The 26,535-nt window shown below is 49.5% G+C and overlaps 1 protein-coding gene across 2 annotated transcripts in view; it reads left to right on the top strand.

The window, feature by feature from the left end:
* Kdm4a (lysine demethylase 4A) overlaps positions 1 to 26,535 on the top strand; it is a 49,748-nt gene that overhangs the window by 21,447 nt on the left and 1,766 nt on the right. For both annotated transcript variants that reach the window (XM_036177905.1, XM_036177906.1), the window contains exons 11-19: positions 752 to 1,122; positions 10,116 to 10,236; positions 14,954 to 15,135; positions 16,568 to 16,772; positions 17,212 to 17,288; positions 17,722 to 17,777; positions 19,562 to 19,670; positions 19,956 to 20,141; positions 23,430 to 23,600. In XM_036177905.1, the coding sequence (XP_036033798.1) occupies positions 752 to 1,122; positions 10,116 to 10,236; positions 14,954 to 15,135; positions 16,568 to 16,772; positions 17,212 to 17,288; positions 17,722 to 17,777; positions 19,562 to 19,670; positions 19,956 to 20,141; positions 23,430 to 23,600 (1,478 nt within the window). The remainder of the gene's footprint in view (positions 1 to 751; positions 1,123 to 10,115; positions 10,237 to 14,953; positions 15,136 to 16,567; positions 16,773 to 17,211; positions 17,289 to 17,721; positions 17,778 to 19,561; positions 19,671 to 19,955; positions 20,142 to 23,429; positions 23,601 to 26,535) is intronic.

The following is a 26,535-nucleotide window of genomic DNA, read 5'->3' as shown; positions in this document are numbered from 1 at the left end:
GGCGTGTCCTTTGGCTGGGTTGGGTTTTTTCAGTCCTTGTCTTGCTATGTAGCCTGACTGGCTGGCCTTCAACTTGAGGGCTCTCCTCTTAAATGCTGGCATTTAGGCAAACACCACCATGTCCAGCTTGAAAGTCTTGATGAAATGTAACTACATGTTGGAGGAGTACAGTGTCTCATCAGATCAGGCTACCTGCCCCTGTAGCTTTTGTTCACACTTAGAGGCTGGAAGACCCATGAGTGTCGTAAGAAACATAGTGATTTTGGAGTAGGGAACTCAGATAGGAACCAAGTCTAGATTTGTTAAGGTCAGGCTTATCTTGGGCTTGAAAAAAATCTACTTACTATGCTGAGGTATGTCTGATTGCTGAGAGCACTGTGTTGGTATGCCGAGGTATGTCTCATGGCTGAGAGCACTGTGGACTTGGGCTTTGAGGCATGGCTGGCTCTTAGTAGATTTCTTTTAACTTTGGCAGCTAGGCTTCTGCTGTGCCCACAGGCCTGTGCGGAGCAGCAGCAGCCATTTGCTCATAATCCTATCATGTGTGAGCTGTAATACTTTATGCCTAGGACTTAGATTTAATCCCCTAAAAAGAAATGGTAGGATCCTCACATAGCAAGGAGAGGAAGAAATGGGGGCCCTAGAGGTGAGCACTGAGTCCTGATCACACAGTGGTCTTGTCGGCTGTTTACACTCTGCCATCCTGCTTTCAGCCAGGGAGTTGGCTGTCTGATCTGCACCTGTGTTTCAGATTACTCTGACCCCACTGATGTCAAGTTTGAAGAGCTAAAGAATGTCAAACTAGAAGAGGAGGATGAGGAGGACGAGCCCGAAGCAGCCGCGCTGGACCTTTCTGTGAATCCTGCATCCGAAGGAGGGCGAATTGTCTTCTCAGGTTCCAAAAAGAAGTCCTCTTCCAGCCTGGGCTCCAGTTCATCCCAAGATTCAGTTTCCTCAGATTCTGAAACCAGCGAGTCTGTCTCTTGCCAAAGCCGAGAGAAAACAGGAGTTCTCCCCATGCACAGCTATGCCAGAGGGGATGGCAGGGCCACCATGGGAGAGCCAAGCGTGAAGAAGAAGCGCAGCGCCCCCCGAAGCATCAGTGAGCAGGAGCTGGCAGAGGTACAGGCTCTGTGCCATGGTGTGGGAGGCCACTGCCCTGCAAGGCATCCTGTGAAGGAGGGGGCCTGTGGGGGTGAAGGTGCTGCAGGTGTGTGAGAAGGCAGGGGAGAGGCTCCCTCTGGCTCGTCTGGCATCTGCTGCCTGCACTGGTTGTGTGAGAACGCCAGGTGATGTTCCTTGTCTTCCTTTTTCTCTGTGTGTGACTGTTGATCCAGAGGACGACATCTCAGCATCAGCATCAGGGACAGCACGGTGCAAATTCTCTGCTTGGTCAGATGTGCTGATATGCTGGGAGCCCTTCCTCTGACTCCTTGCCTAGAGCAGAAAGGTTTGGGTTGCAGCCCAGATGTTGGGGTTCGAGATGAGGTGGCATCTTAGTCACTGTGTATTGCTGTGAAGAGACCCCATGACCAAGGCAACTCTTACAAATACATACAAAAGAAAGCATTGGGACTTTCTTACACTTTCAGAGATTTGGTGCTTTATCATGGCAGGAAGCATGGCAATAGGTGCGGCAGACATGGTTGGTGTTGGAGAAAGCAGTTGAGCTTCATCCTGATCTGCAGGCAGAAAGGGAGACAGCTGGGTTTGGCATGGGCTTTTGAAACCTCAAAGCCCACCCGCAGTGACACTTCCTCCAGGCCACACCCACTAATCCTTTCAAACAGTTCCACTCCCTGGTGGAACTGAGCATTCAAGTATGTGAGCCTGTGGAGGCCATTTCTCTCCAGACCACCACAACAATTGCCTCTCGCCCTGATATCCAAGGGCATTTTCTTTTCTTTTTTTTTGCCGGAGCTGAGGAGGGCCTTTCACTTGCTAGGCAAGCGCTCTACCACTGGGCTAAATCCCCAACCCCCAAGGGCATTTTCTTCTTAGGTATTTTCACTGCTCTGTGGAATCTCAGCTCATCACTGATAGATCTTCGTTTTGGAGACCAGGACGAATTCCAGAGCTGCACATGGGAATGTGTTTGCTCAGGCCTCCTCCTAGTACTCACTGTTACCAGAAACTATTTTTTTCTTCCTTTTGTATACTGTGGCTCCTGGGAGGTCTGCCATGCTGAGAGGATTCCTATTGGTGCAGCCGATTCACCTCTCCCAGATAACCTCATTCCCTGGCCTCACAGCCTGTATGGTCCAGATTACAGTCAGGGTAAAGGGTGGCGAGCTGGGCATAATGTGCACACCTGCTGGTCCCAGCATTGGGAGGTGGAGGTAGGAGCAGGGTTCATGGTCCTCCTTGGCTACATGATGTGTTTGAGACCCTGCCTTACAAAAAACAATAAAAAGGGCTAGTGAGCTTGGCTAATAGGTAAAGATGCTTGCCACCAGGCCTGATGACCTGAATTCTGTTTCTGAACCGGCATAGTAGAAGGAGAGGTCCAACTGCTGAAGTTGTTTCTGACTTCCGTGTGCGCTGTGTTAAATGAACACCCAAGTGGCCACATTCTTTCTCCTCTCCTTGTGTGTTAGAGTAACAGCTCACTCTGTAGCCCTGGCTGTCCTTGAACTCGCAGAGTCCAGCGACCTTTTATTCTTCCTTCCATATTAAGTAACTTGTTGGGTTGGATGTCTTTGAACAGTAGGGATGCTTCGTGAGTTTGCTGTCACCCTCGCATGTGGGCCGTCCTGTTGATCCTCCATGTATGTTCCTGACTCTCCAGTGTTGCCTTTTGCCCCTATCCTTTAAAAAAATACTTATTTTCAACTGTGTGTATGTGTGTGGTCTTTGGGCGTCAGGTTTGTGTGGCTAGTGCTTTTTACCTGATGGGTCATCTCGCTGGCCCTTGGTTCTTGCTGTTTGATATGGCCCAGGCTGGCCTTGAACTTCTCTACTCCCTGACTCCTGCTTCTGCCTCATACGTGTCGTCCGTTCTTTTGAAAACAGATCTTCTCATTAAGGTTCTCACTAAGTTGCCCAGGCTGACCTGGAACTCACTGTCGCCTTGATCTCAAGATCCTCCAGCCCCGGCCTGCCAAGTACTAGGACTGTGGCTGTCACCGTCTTCCAAGCTTCTTGTCTTAGACAGGGTTTCTCTGTAGCTTTGGAGCCTGTCCTAGAACTCTCTCTGTAGCCCAGGCTGGCCTTGAACTCACAGAGATCTGCCTGCCTCAGCCGCCCGAGTGCTGGGGTTAAAGCCACCACTGCCTGGCTAATTTTTTTTTTTTTTTTTTTAAGGAATGCTCTGCTTTTTATTTAAAAAATTGTTTTGGTTGTGAGCCTAACTACACAGAGAAACCTCATCTCACAAAACAAAACAAAAACAACGAAAAGTTTTTTTTTTTTTTTTCAATTATTCATTTTGTGGGCGACTTTGTATATATTTGTGGGCAGTTGTGTGCCATGGTACACAAGTGGAGAGGTGGGGATGGGTTCTCCTCCTTCTTCCACTATGTGGATCCTGTGGATCAAACTCACAGATTGTCAGGCTTGTAGGTAGTCATAGCCCTCGATCCTCTGTTTTCAGTACCCAGAGAATTCTCCCCACTTCCTCCGCGTGTCAAGGCTCAGTTCCTGCAGACTTCCTGCAGGCACCTCATAGTGATTGCTGGCTGATGAATTAATAACCACCATGCTTCCTTCTCGTTGCCTTGACCACTGTGCTCTGTACCCCAATGCAGCACCCACCACTGCTCATGTGCCCCAATGCAGCACCCACCACTGTTCTCTCTACCCACCACTGTTCTCTCTACCCCAATGTAGCACCCATCACTGCTCATGTACCCCAGTGCAGCACCCACCACTGTTCTCTGTACCCCAATGCAGCACCCACCACTGTTCTCTGTACCCCCAATGTACCCCCACAAGAGAACGATTTTCAGCTTGGAAACCATCTTTTTTTTTTTTTTTTTAAGATTTATTTATTTATTGTGTATACAGAAGAGGGCACCAGATCTCATCACAGATGGTTGTGAGCCACCATGTGGGTGCTGGGAATTGAACTCTGGACCTCTTGAAGAGCAGCTGGTGTTCTTAACCTCTGAGCCATTTCTCCAGCCCTGGAAACCATCTTAACCCCTGCAGCTGCCACCTTGTTAGTCTTCTTCACAAGCCCTTGGGGTGCCAACCCGCCCTGGTGTGGCACAGCGGTTCACCCCTCTGTCCTCTGTAGAATTCCAGCTTCCTGCTAGTCACAGTCCAAAAAGTAGCTAGCAGATATCAAAGATGCCATGGATCCTAAATATTTTATGAACGTTGTTGAGTCTATCACTGTAAATTAATCTTACTGGAGTTTTTTGGTGTGGTTTTTATTTTTGTTTCTGGAGAGCCTGCAGCAAGCCAATAAATACTAGTGATCTCTTTTTCTTCCTGTATTTGATATCAATTAAGTGATGGATAAAAAAATTGGGTTAGATGTCATTTTGCAACCAGTTAATATGATTGAACAAAATGACTTTTTTAACCTGTGTGCAAATGGTCCTGCTCCTCTTTCACTTTCAAGTAGGTGGATGACCCAAGGACAGGCAGTCCTGGATGTCCACAGGCCCTGGAAGGGACAAAGCATTGCCTAAGCTCCCACATGGTGAGGTTGCAGACCAGCATGTACTCCCCCTGCAGAAGGCAGATTGCAACTCACTGATGCACACTGAGCATCTGTGGCGTGGACAGAAGCCAAGATGCCTTCGACATCGTAATCCGCAGGGTAGGGAGGCTTCTCTTTAGATGCCTTTCAGTCCTGCTGAAAAGCCTGAGTGCTTTCGGCTTCCTTTTCATCTCTTTGTGGATTCTCCTTCGTAATAATTCCTTTCTCTGTTCTGTCAGTGTGTGCTGGCAGCTTTGAGCTACTTAAGTTCTCCAAAGGGTCTTGTCTGACCTGCCTGCTTCCTTAACCTCTGTAGTCATTAGGGCCTGTGTTCTGAGGGCCAGGACCTCCTTACAGGACCTCCAAAGCTCCAGGAGAACTGAGTGTGGACAGAGAGAGCATATGGTTTCGGTACTGTGTGATGATGAGTGATGTAGCCCCCTTGGAAGAGCTGGTAGCCTGGCTGAGCTGAATGAGTTCAGGATGTAGAGAAGGGCATTTTTGTCTCAGTCTTGAAGTTTGGAGCAATACACCAGGTAGTCAGAATGAGATTGGAGCAAGAGTCTGGGAGAGGAGAGTGTTCTCTTTCTTCTTCATGATGCTGATAGCCCACACTTAGATCAGAGCATGGTGGGTCTGCTCTGCATGCAGTGTCTGGAGCCTGAACTCTGTGATGGAACATGAGTGCTGTAGGGAACATGAGGGTGCCTGGCATGCAGATCTGACCTCAAGCTCTTGCCTTGCCTGCTTGCTTCTCCATTCTGCTTTACTACTTTAGAACCAGATGCCACGTAACCTCTTTCTTTCTTTACTGTTTTTCTTTTCTTCTGGGTCTCACTGGCTAGCCTGGAACTCGCTGTGTAACCAGACTGTCATTGAATGCACAGAGATCCACCTGTTTCTGCCTCCCTAGTGCTGAGATTAATGGAATGTGTCACCACACCCAGCTTACATTTATTTCTCTTACTCCAGGAAAGGAGGAAAGAGGATTTAAAGAAGAAAAGCCCTTGATGGTGGCACACACTTTTCATTCTAACTTGGGAGGCAGAGGCAGGTGGATCTCTCTGAGTTTGAGGCCATCCTGGTCTATGGAGTGAGTTTTAGGATGGCCAAGCTACGCAGAGAAGCCCTGTCTGAAAAAAAACCTAACCCCCCCCCAAAAAAATGTGACCAAGTGTGCCTTGAATTGAAGGGCAGGAGCTTGCTAAGTTGAAGAGGATTTGAAAAAGGGTTGGATCCTGGGGGTAGGCTAAGTGGGGGGCATCCTAGCACTTGGGGAGAGAAGTGATTAGCTCCTGGGAGTTGGCTAGAAATAGGCATCACGGCACAGGTGGACGAACTGGGAGGGAATGGTAGCCTCTGATCCACCATCCCTTGGCATTAGCTGGTCCCTAGTGCCTGGCCCATGAGCCTTCTGTACTTGTGGAATGAGTGACTGAAGGTCAGGCTTGTTTTAGTGAGAAGCCAGCATCAAGACTGACTAGGTTGGCATGGAAGCTCACCAGCTATGCCCATCCCCGAAGATCTGATAGCACTGTCTGTGTATTCGGAAACATCGGGGTTCCTGAGCACCATGTGTCTCAAGTGCTCACACCCCCTTCCCTGGTGTTCCCAAGTTATAATTGGGCCACTTGCTTCAGTGTGCATGCTGACACCCACATCCAGGCTCTGTCCAGTTATCTGGTAAGCTAGTTTTGGTGACAGCGTCGTGCTGAAGCACCAGAGCAGTCCCTGCAGCTCCAGGAGCTGTGGAGGTATGTCTGCTGCAGAAGTGCTTACTCAGACAGGCTGGAACACTTGCTTCTGTGCAGAACAGTCTCATTGGCAACATAGACTACAACTCTGTGAGCCCCATGTTAGAAGAGGAGACAAATTTCTGGAACCTGGGGCCCAGGTTTATTGCAGTCAGGAGTCTGGAATATTCGGCACAAGGTTCCTGACCCTTCTTTGACTGGTACTGGTGCTGTATGTGCCCTAGTGATTATATTGGTCCTGCCCAGATGATCTGGGATAATCCTCCTACTTACAGTCATCTGATTATCAGTCTTAATTCTCCTTCGTCATATTAATAAAACATGTTCACAGGGTTAGGTTGTGGACATACTGTCTGCCACGTATCTTTTTTTTTTTTTTTTTTTTCCTTTTTTAAAGACAGGGTTTCTCTGTGTAGCTGTGGCTGTCCTGGGATTTGTTCTGTAGACCAGGCTAGCCTTGAACTCAGAGATTCATCTGCCTCTGCCTCCCTGCTAGGATTCATGATGGGCACCACCACAGCCAGACAGCCACATGTCTTACCATCTCCATTTTACCAGCTCCTTTTCTCTCTGGCTGTAGACCATGCTTAGATGACCTCTCCTGGAGGCCACTCTCTTCTCAGACTAATCTCACTTGTTCCTCTCCAAGACGGGCCGAGGCATGATTGCTTCCTGTTCCTACTGTCTGCTGGGACGAACAGACTTTCGAGTCTAGACACCCTGGTGGCCATGTGTTCTGGGCACCCCTCTGCTCTGTCAGCGTTCCGAGCTCCGTGGGACTCCATGCTTGTTCGCAGTGCCTCTCCTGTGGGTCCTCCCAGTCCTGCTGGCCGCTGCACTGCCCCTGCTGCTGCCTTCTTGTCCTGCTGCTGAAAGCTGCTCCTCGGCTGCGTGGCCTCCCACCAGTGTTGACCCACTCCCGTGACGGCAGCTCTGTGGTTTTGGTCTTCATTTGAGATGGAGTCTCACTGTATTGCCCAGGCTGATTTTTAACTTGTGGCTTTAAAAGATCCTTCTGCCTCAGTCTCCCAAGTAGGATGACAAGGGCATGCCACAAAACATAGCCGTGGTCTTAATTTTATCTATCTGAGGCATCTCCGGTGCACAGTTCCTGCCTGACTTCCTTCCTAACTCTGCCCTGCACTTCTTAGTGCCACATTTCCCAGGATGAACAAGGGAGGCCCTAGATCGTCTTGTGCCACACTGTCTGTTTGACCTAGTTTGTTGTCCCCGTCCTTATCCAGGTGAGCATCTCAGCTGCCTCTCACTGTGCTAAGCCAGTCTAGATTCTTTCCTGTGTTCGGTTTCTTGGTTCTCACTGCGTGTCTCCTGGTCTCTGCACATGCCAGGTGCAAGCCTGTCACTGATGTGTGCTCAAAGTAGGAAGTCACAGAATACTGTGAATTTTATGATGAATTACAAATTTAATTTATAGCGATTTTTGCCTTTATTTTATCCCCTTATAGGCAATTAAAAATGTGCAGCATTAAGTCATTCATAGGGAAATAGTGTTTTAAGAAACTAGACTAGAATTTCTCTAAAAAAGTAACATTTCATGCTGGAGGGGGATGGCTTAGTGTTTAAGAACTAGGGAGCTGCTCTTGAGAGGACCAGGTTCAATTCCCAGCGCCCACATGGCGGCTCACAGTCATCGGTAACTCTAGTTCCAGAGGATCTGATGCTCTCTTCTGACCTCTGGGTACCAGGTGGGCTCGTGGTACATAGTCATAAATGCAACAAACACTCATACATAAAACAAAAAAAGTATTAAAAAATGGTGAACTCTTACTCATTTAAAAATTGTGAATCATGGGACAGGGGATGTGGCTCAGTTGGTAGAGTATGCCCAGGATTCTATCTCCAGCTCTGCTCAGACATGTGCAATGGTATGTGCCTGTATAACCCCAATACTTGGGTGCAGGTAGGAAGAGCAGGAATTCAAGGTTATCCTCGCCTACACAGGAGCCTGGGATACATAAGGGCTTGTCTCAAACTAAACAAAACAAACAAAAGTCCCCAAAGAAGGCTGTGAATCAAAGGGTAAAAGGGAGATGTTTGGGTAGAAGGAGGTGGTACCCAGACCCCTTCCTGCTCAGTGGTGGCTGTTGAGGGCCTTCCTCACATATGTTGTTTTATGACACAGAGAGTTAAGTCTGGTCCTGTACATGCACTGCACCATGGTGTCCCGTTGTATGTTGGAAAACCACTGCCTTGGGCGCACTGTGCAGTTCAGGTCTGTTTGGAAGACTGATTGTGTGTCAGAGGTCATGCCTACTAAACATCCTCACTCTTCACCCCATTCCTGTGTGTTCCATGCTCCTTTCCCTCTGGGAGACCAGATCCTGTCCCGTCAGTCCATCGCTCCACACCGCCTCCATTCCTGAGAGGTGTCAGTCAACATTTGCTGGATGAGTGGTCTCATGGACACTCACCTGTGGGTAAACGTGTATTTGCAGGAACAGGAATGTGACCTGTACAGAATTGTTTTCTCTTGAGACCCCATGTGTTCGTCTAGCTCTGACACCTCTGCAGTGGCCCTGCAGCGCCACTGCTTTTTCTAGATCCGAGGATTAGTTTAGTCAGTGTTGGAAAGTGGCCGGCTTCTAGGCCTCATTTCCTCGCTTAATGGTTTTGCCGAGCCCATGTCTTATAATGTCAGTACAACCAATTTTTAAGGATGTTGATTAAAAAGAAACTCATGGAGTATTCACCAGTCCTGTACATCTTAGACCTAATTATGTTTGCTCGGGCATGATGCAAATGCAGTGTTAAATCAACCTTCCCTTAGCTTCTAGGCTGGAGGGCAGACATGCTCTGTCTTGGCTGGTGCTCTTCTTGGAGAAGAGGAAACTCACCTCACTAGGGTGTTAGCAGTCGCCACAGCAGATCTCAGCAGGTTGGAAGGTGGAACTTGAGCAGGGCTGCTGTCCCTCAGTGGCTTAGGTACCTCTGTCTTCTAGGCTCTCAGTATGGATGGCCCTGCTGCCCAGCACAGGCAGTGTAACAGGAAAGGGGCACTTCAGCTGCTCTGATGTCCCCTGATGTGTTTCATGGCAGGGACCTTAAAGTGGGAGGGTTCTTGGCTTGTCCTCTAGTTCAGGCATCTTCTGAGATGGCCAGGAAGCAAGACATAAAGAAATTTTTGCCCTAAAATTCTAAAATACACTAGTATTTTATTTTACACATGTGTGTTTGGCCTCCATATATGTCTGGGCACCACATGTGTACAGTGCTTGAGAATACAGAAGAGGGTATTGAATTTCCTGGGACTGGAGCTTAAGATGGTTGTGAGCCGCCGTGTAGGTGGAGAAATAGAACCCAGGTCCTCTCTTAACTATTGAGCCATCTCTCCAGCCTCAAAGACAGGGTTGTTTGGTTTGGTTTGGTTTGGTTTGGTTTGGTTTGGTTTGGTTTGGTTTGGTTTGGTTTTGGTGTGGTGTGGTGTATGTGTGGGGGGGGCAGGGGTTCAGTTTTATATTTTTTTGTTTCCTATGTCCCTCCTCTCCCCTTGGCTCACCTCTGCCTCCAGTTCTCTCGAATTCCCTCCTTCCTTCCTGTTTTGAGAAGATGTACTGCATGTGTAGCCCATGCTGCCTTGGATTCTTTGTCCTCACTTCAGCCTCCCGAGTGGAAAGGCTTACAGGTGTTTGCAGGTGTGTGTCATCATCACCCCTCCAGTTTCATCACCACGCTGCTTTCCCCGGTTTGCTCAGGTTGCAGATGAGTACATGCTTTCCCTGGAGGAGAATAAGAAGACCAAGGGTCGCCGCCAGCCCTTAAGCAAGCTCCCGCGCCATCACCCGCTCGTACTGCAGGAGTGCGGCAGTGACGACGGTAAGTCTTGTCTCCTCTCCACAAGAAGGAATGCAGTTCGCCACAGCGAGCCTCGCTCTCATTGGGCATGAGAGGTCAGGGGCGAGCGAGCGAGCGAGGGCCTGTGGCTTAGCTCTTCTTCCGGGTATCCCAGACAGAGGACAGGACTTTCTTTTGTGCCTGGTTTGCGAATGAATTTTCTTCACTTCAGTGCAAGACTAGTGGACTGGGCCCCATACAGGATAATTGCATGTAGGTTCTTTATTTTCTTCAGCTAGGAGGTACAGGGCTGATTTTTCAGGATAGTAAATTCTGTCAATGATGCCAAGCCCTGTACTTGGATGTGTGCATACAAAACTGACTAAGATATGTCCATTCCTGTTGTTTTTGATATTTTACTCTTTTGTTGGGGGGGCACCACTCAGCTCCCAAATAAATCACACATGGAAGCTTATTCTTACTTATGAATGCCCGGCCTTAGCTTGGCTTGTTTCTTGCCAGCTTTCCTTAACTTATTCCATCTGTCTTTTGCCTCTGGGTTTTTAGACAGGCACAGTAACATGGCTTCACAGAGTTAAACAAATGCAACATAAGCAAAAGTAACACACCTTAAAATGTTCTACACGTGCCCTCAAGGTGCTCCCACAGTAGTGGGGCAGACAGGTCTCCCATCCAGGCTGAGGGGACAGCATGAGTAAACAGAGCGGAGGAGCTGTCATCAGTCCAGCGTGGCTCAAGTTCAAGGGCTACAGATGGAGATGAGCTGGAGGAGCCAAGTGGGAGTGAGGCTGGGTGTGCAGCCCCACTCACGAGTACTGAGGCTTTTCTCACAGGCATCTGGGAGCCATGGAAGTGTGTTTGAAGCAGGTTGTGTGTGTTTGAACACAGGTTGGCATCAGGAGGGCTGCTCCTAGGCCAGCTGGATGCTGGTGGCAGGAATTGGAGAATTGGAAGCACTAAAGAGAGAGAGAGCCAGCTGGATTGGACGGAGCTGTCCAGTTGGATAGAGCTGGGAGGGTGGGCCACAGGGAGAAGATGAGTTGATGGCCTCCTCTTGTGTCGTAAGGCTTTTGGTTAGCTTCAAAAACCCAAGTTTTGTGTGGGTAGAGGATGTTGACATGGGAAGACACAGATGTGTTTTTGTAGGGTTAGTTTTAACTAAAGGCTTTTGTAAAGGCAAAGAAGGGTGAGCAGAGGCTGAGGGATTGCTGGGCAGAGGAGCCTGGGGAGGAGACCAAAAAAAGGAACTGAAGACCTATGCAAGGAGAAATGGGAAGTGTGGCTCTGAAACTCATCATGACAACAGCAGAGAAAGGTCACCTCAGCTGCCTGGAGCAGAAAGAGGATGCTGGTGGGCCTCAGCAGGTACTGTCATCTGCACCCTCGTGGAAGCAGGCCTGCCTGCCTAGCGATACTCTAGAGCTGAGCACTCTGCTCCTCTCTTCCTCTCCTCCGTGTGCTGTCATAGCTCATCTCAGTCTTCCTTCTAGAAAGTATGAGCGGGCTGGGTGTGGGGACAGCCGACAGGTCCCGGGGTCCGAAGACTGGACCGACCCTGAGTGGGTCCCAGCAGCACCCCTGAGCTCGTGCTCCAACCCCGCCGAGAGTTTCTGCCTGTTGCATGATTTCCTCCCTCAGTGTTTTAAAATGACACAGGTTAGCCACGTGGTGGTGGCAAGTACCCTTAATCCCAGCACCAGGGAGGCAGAGGCAGGTGGATCTCTGTGAGTTGGTGGCCAGCCTGGTCTACAGAGTGAGTTCCAGGACAGCCAGGGCTACGTAGAGAAACTCTGTCTCTAGAAAGAAAGAAACAAACAAACAAACAAAAAAGGCAATATATTGTAGAAAATTGGAAAAACTGAACGTTTTCAAGAGGCAAAAGAAAAATTACCCTTACGCCTATCTGCCAAAGAAGAGCACGTGAATACTGAATACATACACTTTTAGGCATGCATAAATCATGTCTGAGTGTGCATAAACCGTGTCTAAGTGTGTCTTTTTGAAATAATGTAACTGATATAATCTCCCTCCACTTTTTGTGATGACAGAGTGAAGGGTGGAGAGTCTGTGGTGCCCCAATGTTAATTGTTTTCAGAACATTTGCTGTGAGTTTGTCTGCTTTTTTTCTGCTAGTACATTCTAGGCAGGGTGTAGTGTAGCCCAGATCCTCCTGCCTCCCACTTTCCAGGTGCTAGGGTTATAGGTAGTATGCTACTCTGCCCTGCTCAAGCAGTGTAGGTGGGGTTTTCTGTCCTGCCAGCCACTCCCAAATAACAACACAGAGACTTGATATTATAAATGCTCAGTCGATAGCTTAGGCTGGTTACTAACTAGCTCTTACAACTTACATTAACCCATGTTTCTTCTCTCTGCCACATGGCGGCACCTTTCTCAGCACAGCATGCACATCTTGATGCTTTCTGCGCCTCCTGGTGACTCTGCCCTCTTCCTTCCCTGTGCTCTTCTTGTCTGTAAGTCCCACCTGACCTCTACCTGTCCAGCTTTTCTAGGCTGGTCTCAAACTTTTGGTTCACCTTCCTCAGCCCCCAGAGTAACTGAGATTTCAGGCCTGCTTACCAGGCTCAGCTAGATCACTTCACATTAGTACACCAATAGGCATCCTCTAAGGATTGCCCCTAAATAAACTCACTGCTGTTAATCTCTTTACATCAGGGCACTAGTTACCTAAATAGCCTTAGTCTAGCTTTGCTTTTCTTCCCTGGCTTGACCTAAGAATATATTCAGTAGGGTTTCCACCCTTGAAATTAATATAAACCAAAGGTTATTCATTATACTTAGAATTCTTAGTTTTGTTAGCCTAATATATCTTTATTCCACTTTTTTTTCCTTTTAGAAATAGGCTTGGCTGTGTAGCCAAACTGGGTTTGAATTTATGATTCTCCTGCCTCAGCCTCACAAGTGCTGGAATTACAAGCCTATTTTGCCGACTTTTGTACAAAGACATTTTTATTTGAAGTACAACATTTTTAGTGAAATGCACATGTCTTGACTGGAAGGCTCTGTGAAGCTTTACATATGTAAACTGTTAAAATCTGGTTCCTGCAATTTTCCCTTAACACCGTGAGGTTTCCCCTTGGCAGTCACTAGTCACATATGCATGATTTGGGCCACTTTTGGCTTTGTAAGTAGAACAGATGTCCGTATGCGAAGACTGGGGCTATGAGCATGTCTATTTCTGTCTCTTCTGTACTATCTTGGTCCCTCATGTTTGGGTCAGGCACTCTGGCTCTAGTCTGAACCATGGAGCTCTCTTAGAGGCTGATGTGACCTGCTTGCATTGACCTCCTTACGCTACAGTGGCCCTTCACTTAGCTGTACACAATGGCAGCTGCCAGATCCCTTTAGATGAAAGATGCCCGGGAGGGTGGAGGAAGCACTGCTTTGTGCATTGTGCTGGAGTTCAAGTGAGCAGATGGGCACCCGGTGCAGGTGTGCCCACCACAGTTTACTGTGGGCTGTTTGCAGAGGTCTCGGGGCCTCTGGGAAAGAGTACCTTTGTCTTAGTGCAGTATCACTGCAGTGGATTACAAATACACACACAGTCCCACATGCGTGGCCTTGCGACGGTACCTGATGGGTGCACTGTCAGAGCCAATCTCCTGTGAGACACCAGACCCTTGGCCAGGGAAGATACAGCAACAGGCTTCTCATCGCCACATCAAGCGGCCGCCCTCCAGGCTTCAGCCACCACACCTGCTTATGTGGCGGTCTGTTGTGGTGTTTGCTCCGGCTTCCACCAGAGCCCCTCCTCCCAGCATTCAGAATCGCCAAGACTCTCCTCTCCTCCTTGACCTTGTGTGTTCCAGGAACTAGTGGGCTTTGCACCTTATTGCTTCCATCGTGCTCACTCTTGTGGAAGATGTTCCCAGACAAGGATTTTTCTTGTGTCGCGTTTCAGGGTGCCTTAATTGTGGGACCTATTGCCCAGCACACTGAAGAGAGATGAGGAGTCTTTGGTCCAGCAAGTACTTGATGGCCTCTGGGATTATTTCTCTTTCTCACCCCAGTTTTTAAAATGCAATAGCAGTTTTTATTTCCTGACTGGTTGGATTATACCTGCAGGCTCTCTGTCACAAGCTCCTGGCCTAAAGAAGGCATGAACATTTTATGGCCAGGAAGAAGATTCATCCTCTGAGATGTTGAGGAGTTCTTCCCCAGTCAGGGGAACCTTCTCCCTGGACTTTCCAGAACGAGAGGGAAAGTCCTGACGAAGGCCCTGATGATGTGCCGTCTTCCAGGGTTTATCAGTAATGTTTTCTCTCCCTGTTTCCCCAGCACAGATGAAGGGACAGTCCTAAGAGGAAGGACTTAGACATACTGGCACTTGGGAGGCAGCAATGGCAGAGTTTCTGACAGGATGGCGCTTTATTCTGCTGCCCTCAGAGGGCAGAGGGTTGAATGTGGCAGCTGTTAGGGGAACAGAGTGGGCTGAGTGCCTGAAACATGAGGAAGAACAGAGACCTGAGTCATTCTGACCAGAAAAAGCATCAGTACAGCCAGCCAGCCCCTCCTCCCTCACCCCAGCTCCTACCCGGGCTAAGTCATCCAGGCCTTAAAGGAGTCCTTTGGTTTCTGCTCAGCCCCTGCCCTTTTATCACCTCTGGAACCTTGAGTTTGGTTCTAACCTGGGCCCAGGGCCCCAGCTGAGCCTTTCCACTGTAGGCCGACCTCCCATGTGCAGGGCTGCTGTGACTCATGTGTCTTTCTCCTCCTCTAGAGACTTCTGAACAGCTGACCCCTGAGGAGGAGGCTGAGGAGACAGAGGCTTGGGCCAAGCCTCTGAGCCAGTTATGGCAGAACCGACCCCCAAACTTTGAGGCGGAAAAAGAGTTCAATGAGCTCATGGCACAGCAGGCTCCTCACTGTGCTGTGTGTATGATCTTCCAGACCTACCACCAGGTGAGCTCGCGCTGCGCCACCAGGCACCCAGGGCCAGTAGTCAGAGGAAGCTGGGTTGGTTTCATTGTGGGGGCAAGGCAGGTCGCTGCTTGTCTTTAGGGGGTCTTTTCCTCTAGCCTTCTCATCCTGTCAGCTCTGTGGTGAGGATCTGCCAGGCAGATAACCCAGCCATGTGAGCCTACCCTAAGAATGCATCGATCTGGTGACCCTTGCACATGGCATGGACCTCGCTGTTTGCAGAGCATGTTTCTTACCCTCCTAGTCTGGGGCTCGGGCTCTCTGCCTGGTGCTGTGCAGTTCTGGTCGGTTGGGACCCAAGACTGCAGTTTCTTTCCCATGTGAAATCCTTCCTCATCGTCATAGTGAGTGCTGCTTGGCCAGAAGGCAGCTGGGGGCTGGGAGAGGGGAGAGGCAGAAGGTCTGGCACAATGAAGGCTGGGCTCAACTGTGACCTTCCCATGCCGGGGCACTGATGACCTCACCATCATGGATCACTTTGGATTAAATTCTAGAACTCACAGCGCAGGTGCGAGGTGATCAACTCAGGCTTAGATGGGTCCTACACAGGGTGGCAGTAGGTAAGCAGCTAACGTGGCCCAGCTGCCCTGAGTGAGCTTGGCAAGGCCCCAGGCTCATGCTTGCAGAAGGATGGAACCTAGACCCACATACTGGGTCAGCAACCCACTACTTCTTTGTATTAACAGAAAACAACAGCAAAGGACTGTTTGTGCCTTTGTTGGCGAGGGCCGTGACTGGCCTGATTGTTGCTGTCAGCAGATCTACTAGGTGGGGGCCAGAGTTTCTTGAATGGCATAGGCTCAGAGGAGGACATGTTTCTAGACTCTGTCCTTGGAATGGGGACAATGGTGCCATCCAGCGGCAGAGCCAGAGGATATTTGCAGTGAGTATAGTTTGCCAAGGGCAGCGTAATGTTCTCCTAGAGAGGCCCCAAGCCAGGAATCACAGGTGGGGACCCAGCCATGTGACAGTGCCACAGTTCAGGTGACCTGCTGACATGGCCCTGCTGAGGCAACCAGCCGGTCCCTTAGGAACATGGGCTCTGGGTGCTGTCTCCCAAGTGGGGCCACCATGTGCAGCACCTGGGGATAGATAGGCAGTGCCTTGCTGCTGATGTCTCAGTGCATTTTATTAACACTTGGTCTGGGAAGACTGAAATCCCAGGTGCCTCTTCCTTGCTCCCTCTTCTCAGTTGTCCCCCAGGGGCCTTTGTTTGATGCTGCCGTGAGAAATTGAATTTGAGTCATTAGAGGTAACTTCAATTAGTAGCTTCAGGATAATGGCTGTGCACCGGGGAGCTACAGCTGCAGTCACCAGTAAGAGGCCCAGCTTTCTGCTGACGGAGCAGGTGGAGAGCTAGGAGCACAGGCGTGTGCTCACTGTGCGGCGGGCGCCTTCTCCGCCTTTCTTTTAGGTGGAGTTTGGAAGCTTTAGTCAGAACTGTGGGAAAGCTTTGGAGCCAGCTGTTCAGACGCAGAGGACCAAGCCGTTGATCCCAGAAATGTGCTTTACCACAACTGGCTGCAGCACAGACATCAACCTTTCTACCCCTTACCTGGAGGAGGATGGCACCAGCATGCTAGTGTCCTGCAAAAAGTGCAGTGTCCGGGTCCATGCCAGTGAGTACCTCTCACCTTTTCCTCCTGCCCCAGCAGCAGGGCCTGCTTGCTGGAAGTTGTTGATGCCCACTGGCCTTCCCAGTCTCCTGCAGCAGAGGACGCTTGTGGATTCTTGGGAAGTTGGTTGCTGGTGGATGAGTTTCCTTGTGGTCCCAGCATCCATCCCTGTCAACTTTGGAGTTCCTTGGGTTGTGGGTATCTGGGGATTAGTCCCTGGCTACTCACTAGGGAGATGTGCCAATGAATCCACAGTTTCTGACTTTCCTGGGTTCTAGACCATACTGTATGATTGAGCCCTGGGGACTCTGGGTCAGATTTCAGGAATTTCTGTGTGATTGACTGTCTTTGGGAATGGTCTCTGTGGAAGAATATAGTTCATGCACATTCTGACCCAGCCCCTGGACTGGGTTTCATTTGTTCTTCCTGATGTTGTTATTAGGTTGCTATGGGGTGCCCCCCACAAAGGCTTCTGAAGAATGGATGTGTTCTCGATGTTCAGCCAATGCTCTGGAGGAAGTGAGTATGCCTGGGCTCTTCCCATCTTCTCCAAAGACTGGGGTTGACAGGGCTAGCCTCGTTCCATGCTGGACATGACATAATTTATGTCCACAGCACTTGGCTTAGGATGGCACTCTGTGGTGTCAGAGTGGATCTGGAAGCTGTTAGTACCTGGGGGAAGACCAGGTAGCCATCCTATGGAAGAACCATCACTCCCTTTGAAGAATTAAGCTCTGAGTTTGAAGTCTCAGAACGGGGCTCAGATGATTGATTATGCAGTTATAATTATGCATTATGGCCTGTCTCTTACAGGGGAGTCCTGACCACAGGGCATGTATCTGAAGGCCCACCTTGCCATGCACTGCTTCCTGGTGTAGTTTAGCGTTGTCTGCAGGGCAGATTGTATGGGAGTGAACTGTCGGTAACCATGTTCCTTGTGCTTTCTGGGCAGGACTGCTGTTTATGCTCGCTGCGTGGAGGGGCCCTGCAGAGAGCAAACGACGACAGGTGAGTTCTCTGAGGTGTGTGGTGCCCAGTTCTGAAGCAGCACACACAGTGCTGTGAGGCAGTGACTGCTCCTGAGTGAGTGCCGAGGGCTTGGGCAGCAGCACCTGGCATGAGTGAGGCGGGAGTAGCATCTCCAAGACTCATCCTAACAAGCAGCCCTGGACTGCCTGTCTGACTTCACTCTCCTCTCAGAGGTGGGGATGTAAGTAGCGTCCTTCTTTGAGAGGGGCTGACAGCAAATGCAGGGGAGAGGATGGCTCTCCCTCCCTCCCTCCCTTCCTTCTTTTTTCAAGATAGGGTCTCACAGTGTAGCTCTGGCTGTCCTGGAACTCATTCTGTAACCCAGGCTGGCCTCGAACTCAGAGATCCGCCTGCCTCTGCCTCCCGAGTGCTGGGATTAAAGCTGTTCGACACTATGTCCAGCTTTCTTTCCTTTTTAAAAAATTATTTTATGTGTATGGATGTTTTGCCTGCATGTATAACATGTGCATAGGTTTCCACAGAGTCCAGAAGAGGACTTTAGATTTCCTGGAACTGGTGTTATAAATAGTTATAAACCACTATGTGGGTTCTGGAAATTGAACCCAGATCCTCTGGAAGAGTAGCCAGTCCTCTTAATCACTGAGCCATCACTCTCCAGCCCTGTTTCTTTTTTTCAAGATAAGGTCTTCTGAAATTTCCTGTGTAATCCCTGCTAGCTTCTAACTGGAGATCCTCCTGCCTCAGCCTCCCACAGGCTGGGATTACAGACATGTACCAAGCACTTTCCCATGGAGTGAGCTCTCCGTGGCCAGACTTGGTGTTTGGAGAGTGGGCAGATGTCCTCAAGGGAACAGCTGGACACTGGGGAGAGCTTATGCAGGCCACCCACCGTTAAGTCTACAGATGTTTCTGGGCTTCCCAGCCATCAGACAGCTGATTCTCTTTGAGTTGTATCTCTGTGTTCTGTCTCAGGTTTACCTTCTCTGAGGGTTTGCCCCTGAAGGGCTTCTGTCTAGGGGTTGACAGCAGCTGGTGGTGAATAGCCCGCCTTGGAGTAAAACCCCACGGTGGTCCAGCCTCTCACCTTGCAGTGTCCTCCATCATGCTGCTTGTGATGGATGACTGCTTGGCTGTGCCGCACTCTCTAAAAGCATACTGCTGTTAGCAGTGGTTATGAATCCCTCAGGCAGGGTGGGGCTGGCTGGTAATAGTTCCTTATTTAGAGTGAAAATGGCTCAGCTTTAACCTCTCACCTTTGCCCTTTAACCCCTGTTCTGCACTCTAAGGCCACAAAAAGAGACCTGTTCCCGTTCCCAACACCAGCCCTACCATTTTGTTTCCATGGATGTTGCAGGTTTTCACATGGGTGGAGCTAGGTGGGCCTGAACCCAGGGCCTTGTGCATTCAACACACACTTGTCAATGGAACCACAGCACAGTCTGATAGTAAGAGATTCCACAATCTTAGGTTTCCCCACTTGAGATATGTTTGTTTCCCCAAAGGGTGGGGAAACCCTAAGTGGTGCTCTCTAGTTTTTGCTCCCTAAACCCACCACACTAAGTCAATTATGGTTCTGCTTATTTGCCACAGATAAAGGAGGTGGGTGTAAGTTGATCCTGCACTGGCCTTGGGCATTGTAGAGGCTTCTTGACAGTACTTGATGTGGTGGTAAAGGACACTTTCCCTTCTGAGTCCTGGAACCTGGGTGACCGAGTGACCTTACTGGGTGATGGAGGAAGTTCTGTGAGCAGGTCCCCACAGGCCTGTGGAGAGAGGTGACTGAGCCCTTCCTTTTTTGGTAGATGGGTCCATGTTTCATGTGCTGTGGCAATTCTAGAAGCAAGGTTTGTCAACATTGCTGAAAGAAGTCCAGTGGATGTGAGCAAAATCCCTCTGCCCCGCTTCAAACTGGTAAGCAAAGGCGGGGCTTAGGAATTTGCATAGCTCCTCCCCAGATGAGTCTGGGAGGAGTCAGCGCATTTCTACTCGGCTCATGGCCTTCCTCACCCTAGCTTTGGTCAGTTTGATTCTCATCCTGTCACTAAATGACGTCGTGGGGACTTTACATTCGGTCTGGAGCAGACCCTAGGTGTCCTCATGTTTGGGAAGGGGCTTGGCTCCGGTCGTTTGGGAGGGAAAACAAGAAGTGGCGGACTGCCGGTCCAGGGAGTCATGTGTTCGCTCTCCTCTCTGCAGAAGTGCGTCTTCTGTAAGAAGCGAAGGAAAAGGAACACTGGCTGCTGTGTGCAGTGTTCTCATGGCCGCTGCCCCACTGCCTTCCACGTGAGCTGTGCCCAGGCTGCCGGGGTCATGATGCAGCCCGATGACTGGCCTTTTGTGGTCTTCATCACCTGCTTTCGGCACAGGATCCCCAATCTGGAGGTGAGAGGGCACCGTGGTAGAGTGCCTCTTGACAGTACTTGATGTGGTGGTAAAGGACACTTTCCCTCCTGAGTCCTGGAACCTGGGTGACCGAGTGACCTTACCGGGTGATGGAGGAAGTTCTGTCAGCAGGCCCCCGCAGGCCTACCTACTTCCTGCCTCGGCCTTCAGTCAGTGACATCGAACAAACTGGGCTTGTTTCTGTGGTTGATCGGTTTTCTTGCTTGACCTCTGTGAAGTTCCTTAGACTTAATCTGAGCACCCTCTTTCCTCACCCCAGGGCCAGGAATGTCCCAGTAGCTCTGTACGTGGTGGGAGCTCATGCCTCTGGCAGTTGGGCATTTTCTGCCACCTAGGAGGGAATTCAGTCCTTCCTCTCAGTGGTGGCATATGTAGGACCTGTGGGACATGAGCTGTAGGAGCCCCGAAGGGGCCTGGGTGGGCACTGCAGAGGGAGAAGCAAGAGTGTATTCAGGGCTTCAGAAATAGAGGAGTAAGTCCTGTAAGAATGAACAGTCAGTGGAGGAGGGGTGGAATGGGGGGGGCAGAGGGAAGGTGTAGGCGAGGGGCTGGGAGGAGAGGGGACAGGGGAACTTTGGCTGGGATGTAAAATAAATGAAATGAAAAAAAATATTTGGGACTGGTTCTGGCAACCCCCACCCCCTACATGTAGTCATGGGAAGTGAACGGTGCCCAAGGGTGAAAATCCTGGACCACCACCTTTGAGTGTACTTCTCTTTTTGAATGAGGAGAACTTCTAGAATGTCGTGATTTTGAGTCACTTGTGTGCAGATGTGCGCATTCATGGGCATGCATATGGAAGTCGGAACAGCTCTGGGGAGTCGGATTTCTCCTTGCACCTGCTGAGGCAGCCCTTCTCTCATACCTGCTGGGCTGCGCACTCCAGGCTAGCTGGCCACTGGGCTCCCAAGTGACCCTTCTGGTCCTACTTCTCACCTCAAATAGGAGTGCTGTGATTCCAGATATGTGTCACAGTGGCTGAGTTTTGTTTTGTTTCACTTTTTTTTTTTTTTTTTTTTTTTTTTCTGAGACAGGGTTTCTCTATGTAGTCCTGGCTGTCCTGGAACTCACTCTGTAGACCAGGCTGGCCTCGAACTCACAGAGATCCACCTGCCTCTGCCTCCCGAGTGCTGGGATTAAAGGCGTGCACCACCGCCGCCCAAATGACTTTTTAAATGTGAGTTTCTAGGATTGACCTCCATCTTCAGGCTTGGGCCGTAAGTGCTTTGCATGCCGAGCCACGTGGCCGGCCCCTGAGCACACTCTGTGTTACACCAGGTACTGTTTGAGGAGAAGGCTCAGACTTGAAGGAGTTAGAACTGAGGCAGAGGAGGCAGTTACCTGAGGAGCCAGGGTGAGCTGAAGTCAACACAGAGGCAGACCTTGAACACATGTCTTGCCCTGAGAGCCTACACACAGCAGGTAGAGTTGACAGCTGGTTGACTGCTGTGGTGAAGGGATGGAGAACAGGGAGGGAGGAAAGAGGGGTGTGATCTGCAGGTGCATGAGTTACTCCTCTGAGGTAGGAAGGATGTTAATATGGGGACCCTGCCAGTCCGAGATCAGGGGGAATAAGGCTGTTGTTGGGGGGGAGGATTTTGAGGTCTGTAGAGTATGGAATTGAGCAACCAGTAGGCAGCCTGGGTTAAGGGGGAGAGTAAAGATTTGGGTATTATAGCAGTTGATCCCCAGCATGGAGAGCGGATCAGGTACTCCCAAGTTACTTAGTGCCCAAGACTAGGGGGTCCCGGAGGACCCGCCCTTGAGAATCCAGGCTGTAGCTGGGAAGACACAGGCTCTCCACAGTGTGGCATGGTGAGTCAGGACAGGGCCAGTCCACAACAGGGTGCTCTTTATGTTGCCGTCTGGGGTCTGAGAAAAACCATCCTTGGTAGATTCGGCCTGGGTTCCACGCTGTAGCCCCTTCGTGCTTCCAGCTCGCTGTGCAGTCGGCTCTAACCGCAAGCCTGTGGCAGTCCTCCTGTCCTTGTCTGGTTACTGAGGTTGCAGCTGGGCCCCATGGTGCTTTTCTCACAAAGGTGTGCATGAGACCTCAGGACAGTGGAGTGATCTTTAACTGAAGCTGAGGCTGTGTTGGAGTAAAAGCCTGAGATAGCATCAAGCCCCATTTGGTGATTGGGAAACCTGAGATTGGTCATGGAACAAGATGGCAGATTTATGATTAACTTTAGTCTGTAGTTCATATACCTACAGGCTGCTGGGATCATGAGGGAATTCATGCTGTTAGTATTTCTTTATAATTCACTCTTCAAATGTTGGTTAAGCATCTGCCACATCCCAGGCTCAATTAGGAATTTACCCAGTCTTCATGTAGTATCATGAGGTACATGTAGTCGAGATCCACGGGAATCTAGTAAATCCGTGGCATGTCAGAGCATAAATGGTGCAGAGGGTACATGAGTGCAGGACAGGGATGTGGAAGAGTAGTTTGTGATGAATGGGATCAGTGAGCAGACACTGGGGATGGAGAGAGCCAGGGGGTCGGTAAGTGCATTGCATAGCATCTTGGGTAGAGGGACTAGCAGTGGCCAGGCCCTGGGGTGGGAGCGTGTGTGTCACGTGTGTTCAGAGGATAGTGAAGAGGCATGTTTGCAGTAGTGTCTGGGCAGGGTTTGAGAGTGGTTGGACTTGAGCCATCACATCAAGGACATCACACATCACATCAGTGAAAAGGGTTTGTGAGGTGGGCTACTAGCTATGGCAGGGCCCTGATAATAGGGGCAGTTTGTTTGGAGAAGAGGACCTCTGGAAGGCTCAGTCCTTGTGCCCTTCTCATGAGGGAGAGCTAGTACCTAGGTCATTGGGGAGTGTTGCTCAGGGTTTAGGGCCCAGGGCCACCAGCTACCTATTAAGTCTCTACTCAGATGTTCCGACACATGCCCAAGCTGTACATATTAGTGTGTATTATTTGGTTGGTTTCAGGGAAATCAGGAAGGTTAGTTAGTTGCTGGAGTTTTGGATAAAATATACCATGGTATGTAGGCATGGTGAGCATGCCTGTAATCTTGGCGCTTGGGAAGGTGAAGCAGGAGATTGCTGCAAATTTGAGGAGAACAAAACAACCAAAGAAAAAGACAGTTGGCTTGGAGCTCAGGTGAGCAAGGTTTACAGAGGAGACATGGCCCTGGCTGGAATATGGGAAAGGCCTCTTCCAGCTTCTGTTCATCCCAGTTGTCCTTTTCCTGGCTCGTCTTCCCCCAGTGCCCGTTGGTGCAGTCCATGAGTAACTGAGGGTGTTTCTTGCAGCGTGCTAAGGGGGCCTTGCTGAGCATCACCGCCGGCCAGAAGGTCATTAGCAAGCACAAGAATGGGCGCTTCTACCAGTGTGAGGTGGTCAGACTCACCACCGAGACCTTCTATGAAGTCAACTTCGATGACGGCTCCTTCAGCGACAACCTTTATCCTGAGGACATAGTGGTAATGTCTGCAAGCAGCTTCTGGGAGCAGTTGGGGATTGGGGTGTCTCAGTGTTGCTAGCTGCCTGACTGTGGCCCCAGACCCCTCAGTTCCCAAACAGAAAGAAGCATTCATTCCGGGGTTCCTTTTCAAGTTAGAGTTTAAGTGCTAGGGTACTCTGCTTCCTCCCTGGAAGTTCATGGGAGTGGCCAGTGTTCCTGCACTTCTTTGAAATGTGCAGCATCTAGTGCAGGATGCGAGCCTGCACTCTGGAGGCAAACCAGTGCTGATAAAAGTGTCATCAAAGCTGTGTGACTTTAAAGGAGTGACCCAGCCCTCTCTTCTGCCATGCCTTCTTGGGATGTGTATGTAGTTTGCTCTTGGCTCTTCTCGGGTGAGTGTTTCAGAGCTACCCAGAAACTCCCTGAAAAAGCTGCACCTTCTCACCTTGGAGACACTAGAGCCCTACCTGGAACTGGGCCTGTGTTTCCTGGCTCGGTGTTCAGGGCTTATCCGGTTCCTTAGCCTTTACCCTTCCTCTTCATGTGTGAGCCTAAGCACCCAGCATAGAAGAGCAAAACCATTTATCAATTTGGGTCTTTCTTTACACATTTATACTACATTAGCAACTTCATTGCCAAAAGCATATTAGTAAGTGTCTTAGTTACTATCTATTGCTATGACAGAACACCATGAGCTCATAAAAGAGAGCACTTAATGTGGGGCTTACGTTTTCAAGTCCATGATGCAAAGGCATGGCAGCAAGAGCGGCTGAGAGCTCACATCTTGATCTGCACACATGACGGGGACAGGATACGACACGGGGACACACACACACACACACACACACACACACACACACACACACACCCAGAATACATGGTTAAGAGTCTTGAAACTTGAGTCTTCTTCCAATAACACACTTTCTCCATCGAGGATGCATTTCCTAATCCTCCCCAAGAAGTTCACCAACCAAGACCCTGTATTAATGAGCTCAGGGGGCCATTCACACGAGCACAGTGAGCTCCAGGGCAGTGTTACTCCAAGGCCTGTGAAGCTCTCGCACAAGCCAGTGCTGTGCTGAAGGCCAGCTGTCAGTGTCCCCCTCTCACGCATGCTCCTTCTCTCCAGTAGGAGAGTGATTTTAGTACTTTATTTTCTAAGAGGCTTTTAAGCTCTCAAAGAGCTTGTGTATTTGTGGATTTTACCTATCAATAGTTATTCTATTAGAAATTAAAACTAAGATTAGTTAAGATCTTTAATTTATATTTATTTGGTGTGTATGTGTGTACATGTGCATGTACACATAGTGCCATATTTCTCCAGTTTTTCTAATCTTTTTCAGGTCATTTCTTCATTCACTCTGTGTTACACATTGTTGGGATTAAAATAAGGCATAGTGATACTTAGCACTTAAGAGACAAAGTGGGGGGCTCTACAGTTCAGATCTAGCCCTGACTGCACAGTGAGCCTATCTCAAAGACAAAAAAGTTAAATGAAAAAAAATATTGGAAGAAAATTTACCTGACATAGATACGTAGTTGGAATGGAGAAAAACTAGACACAGTGTGAAATCTGAAAGGACATTTAGCTTGTCATCTATCCATCCACCTATCTCACACTTAGAGTGGATCTTGTGCCTGATTTATTACACTGTATGCTGGTCATTTAGAAAACACTGGCATACTGGGCTATGGAGAACTTCCAACTGATACTAAATTGTATTATAAATATATGCTAAAAATCAAATTCATATTGCCGCCCATCTCATCAGAAAACTAAATTCTGGGAGGGGCCGAGACAGTTTAGTGGGTATTTGTAGGTATTTGTTGCTGAGCCTGAAGACCGGAGTTTAAACCCCAAGTCCCACATGTTAGAGGGAGATAACTCCTACACGTAGCCCTCTGCCTTCCACATGTGCACTGTGATACCTGTGTACACGCATCACAAAGAGTTTGGTGAATTCTGGGAATCTTTATGTTCACAGCTTTGAGGCCACTTTTCTGACATGCGCAACCAGAGCTTGTCAGCCACTTTCCCCAAATACAGCCAGTGTTCCCTGTGGCTCTGGCTGGCCCAGAACTCACAGAGTGTGCTGGGATTAAAGATGTATGCTTCCATGCCTAGCCCGAAGCTGGTATTTTAAAAAGAGAAAAAGCTTATGTAGTCACACAATTGCACAGGTCATAAGTGACTTTCTTGCCATACGCTGCTGCTGGGGATTGAACCCAGGGCCTCAGAGACCCTCCACTGAACTACACTCCAGCTTAGACACTGGTTTTCCTCCATGAGTCCCCTGTGCAGCCTCAGGTGTCTTGAGATACTTACATACACAGCAAGATCAACCGCTCCTGCTTCCACATGCTTTGTGAAACCTGGCTTTTTACCCCCTGGAGTCTGTGTGCTTGGTGGTGACAGATGCAGTAGGAACTGGGAAAGGCTGCTGCTGGCTTGGCTTTGCTTTGCACACCTGGCCTGGTTTTATCCACGCCGTAGATTTTGCTGGGAATGTCAACACGACAGGGAGGCTGATGGTTTGTTTGTGGTATTTTGTTTTGTTGATGGTGCTGGGCGTCAGGGCCAGAGCTACAACCCTAGGCCTCTGGTTTTTATCAGACCACACTGCATAGCCAATGTTGGACTTCTACTTGGGCTCCTCTGCCCGTTCCTGGGTGTGCCTCACCACACTCAGCTAGATGATCCTTTCCTTTCTTACCATGTCTCTATTTCCTAGAGAGCGCATTTCCGAGAACCACTCAGATACAGCCCTAGCGTTCCTTCACAGCAGATCCCGGGGAAGCTTAAGACGCAGAGTGGAGAGGACACAGGGATCGTGGATTCTAGAGCCACACATCTGCTTTTGTGCTTGCTACTAAGTGTATCACACCTGCTTGGAGCTTTGTTTTGTTGTTTTTGCTCACCTAGAAGCAGCAGGGTTTCAGATAAAATGAGGCCA

This window comes from Onychomys torridus, chromosome 2 (assembly GCF_903995425.1).
Source record: "Onychomys torridus chromosome 2, mOncTor1.1, whole genome shotgun sequence".
In the NCBI taxonomy this organism is placed as follows: Eukaryota; Metazoa; Chordata; class Mammalia; order Rodentia; family Cricetidae; genus Onychomys; species Onychomys torridus.
This window is presented reverse-complemented; position numbering and strand designations above follow the sequence as displayed.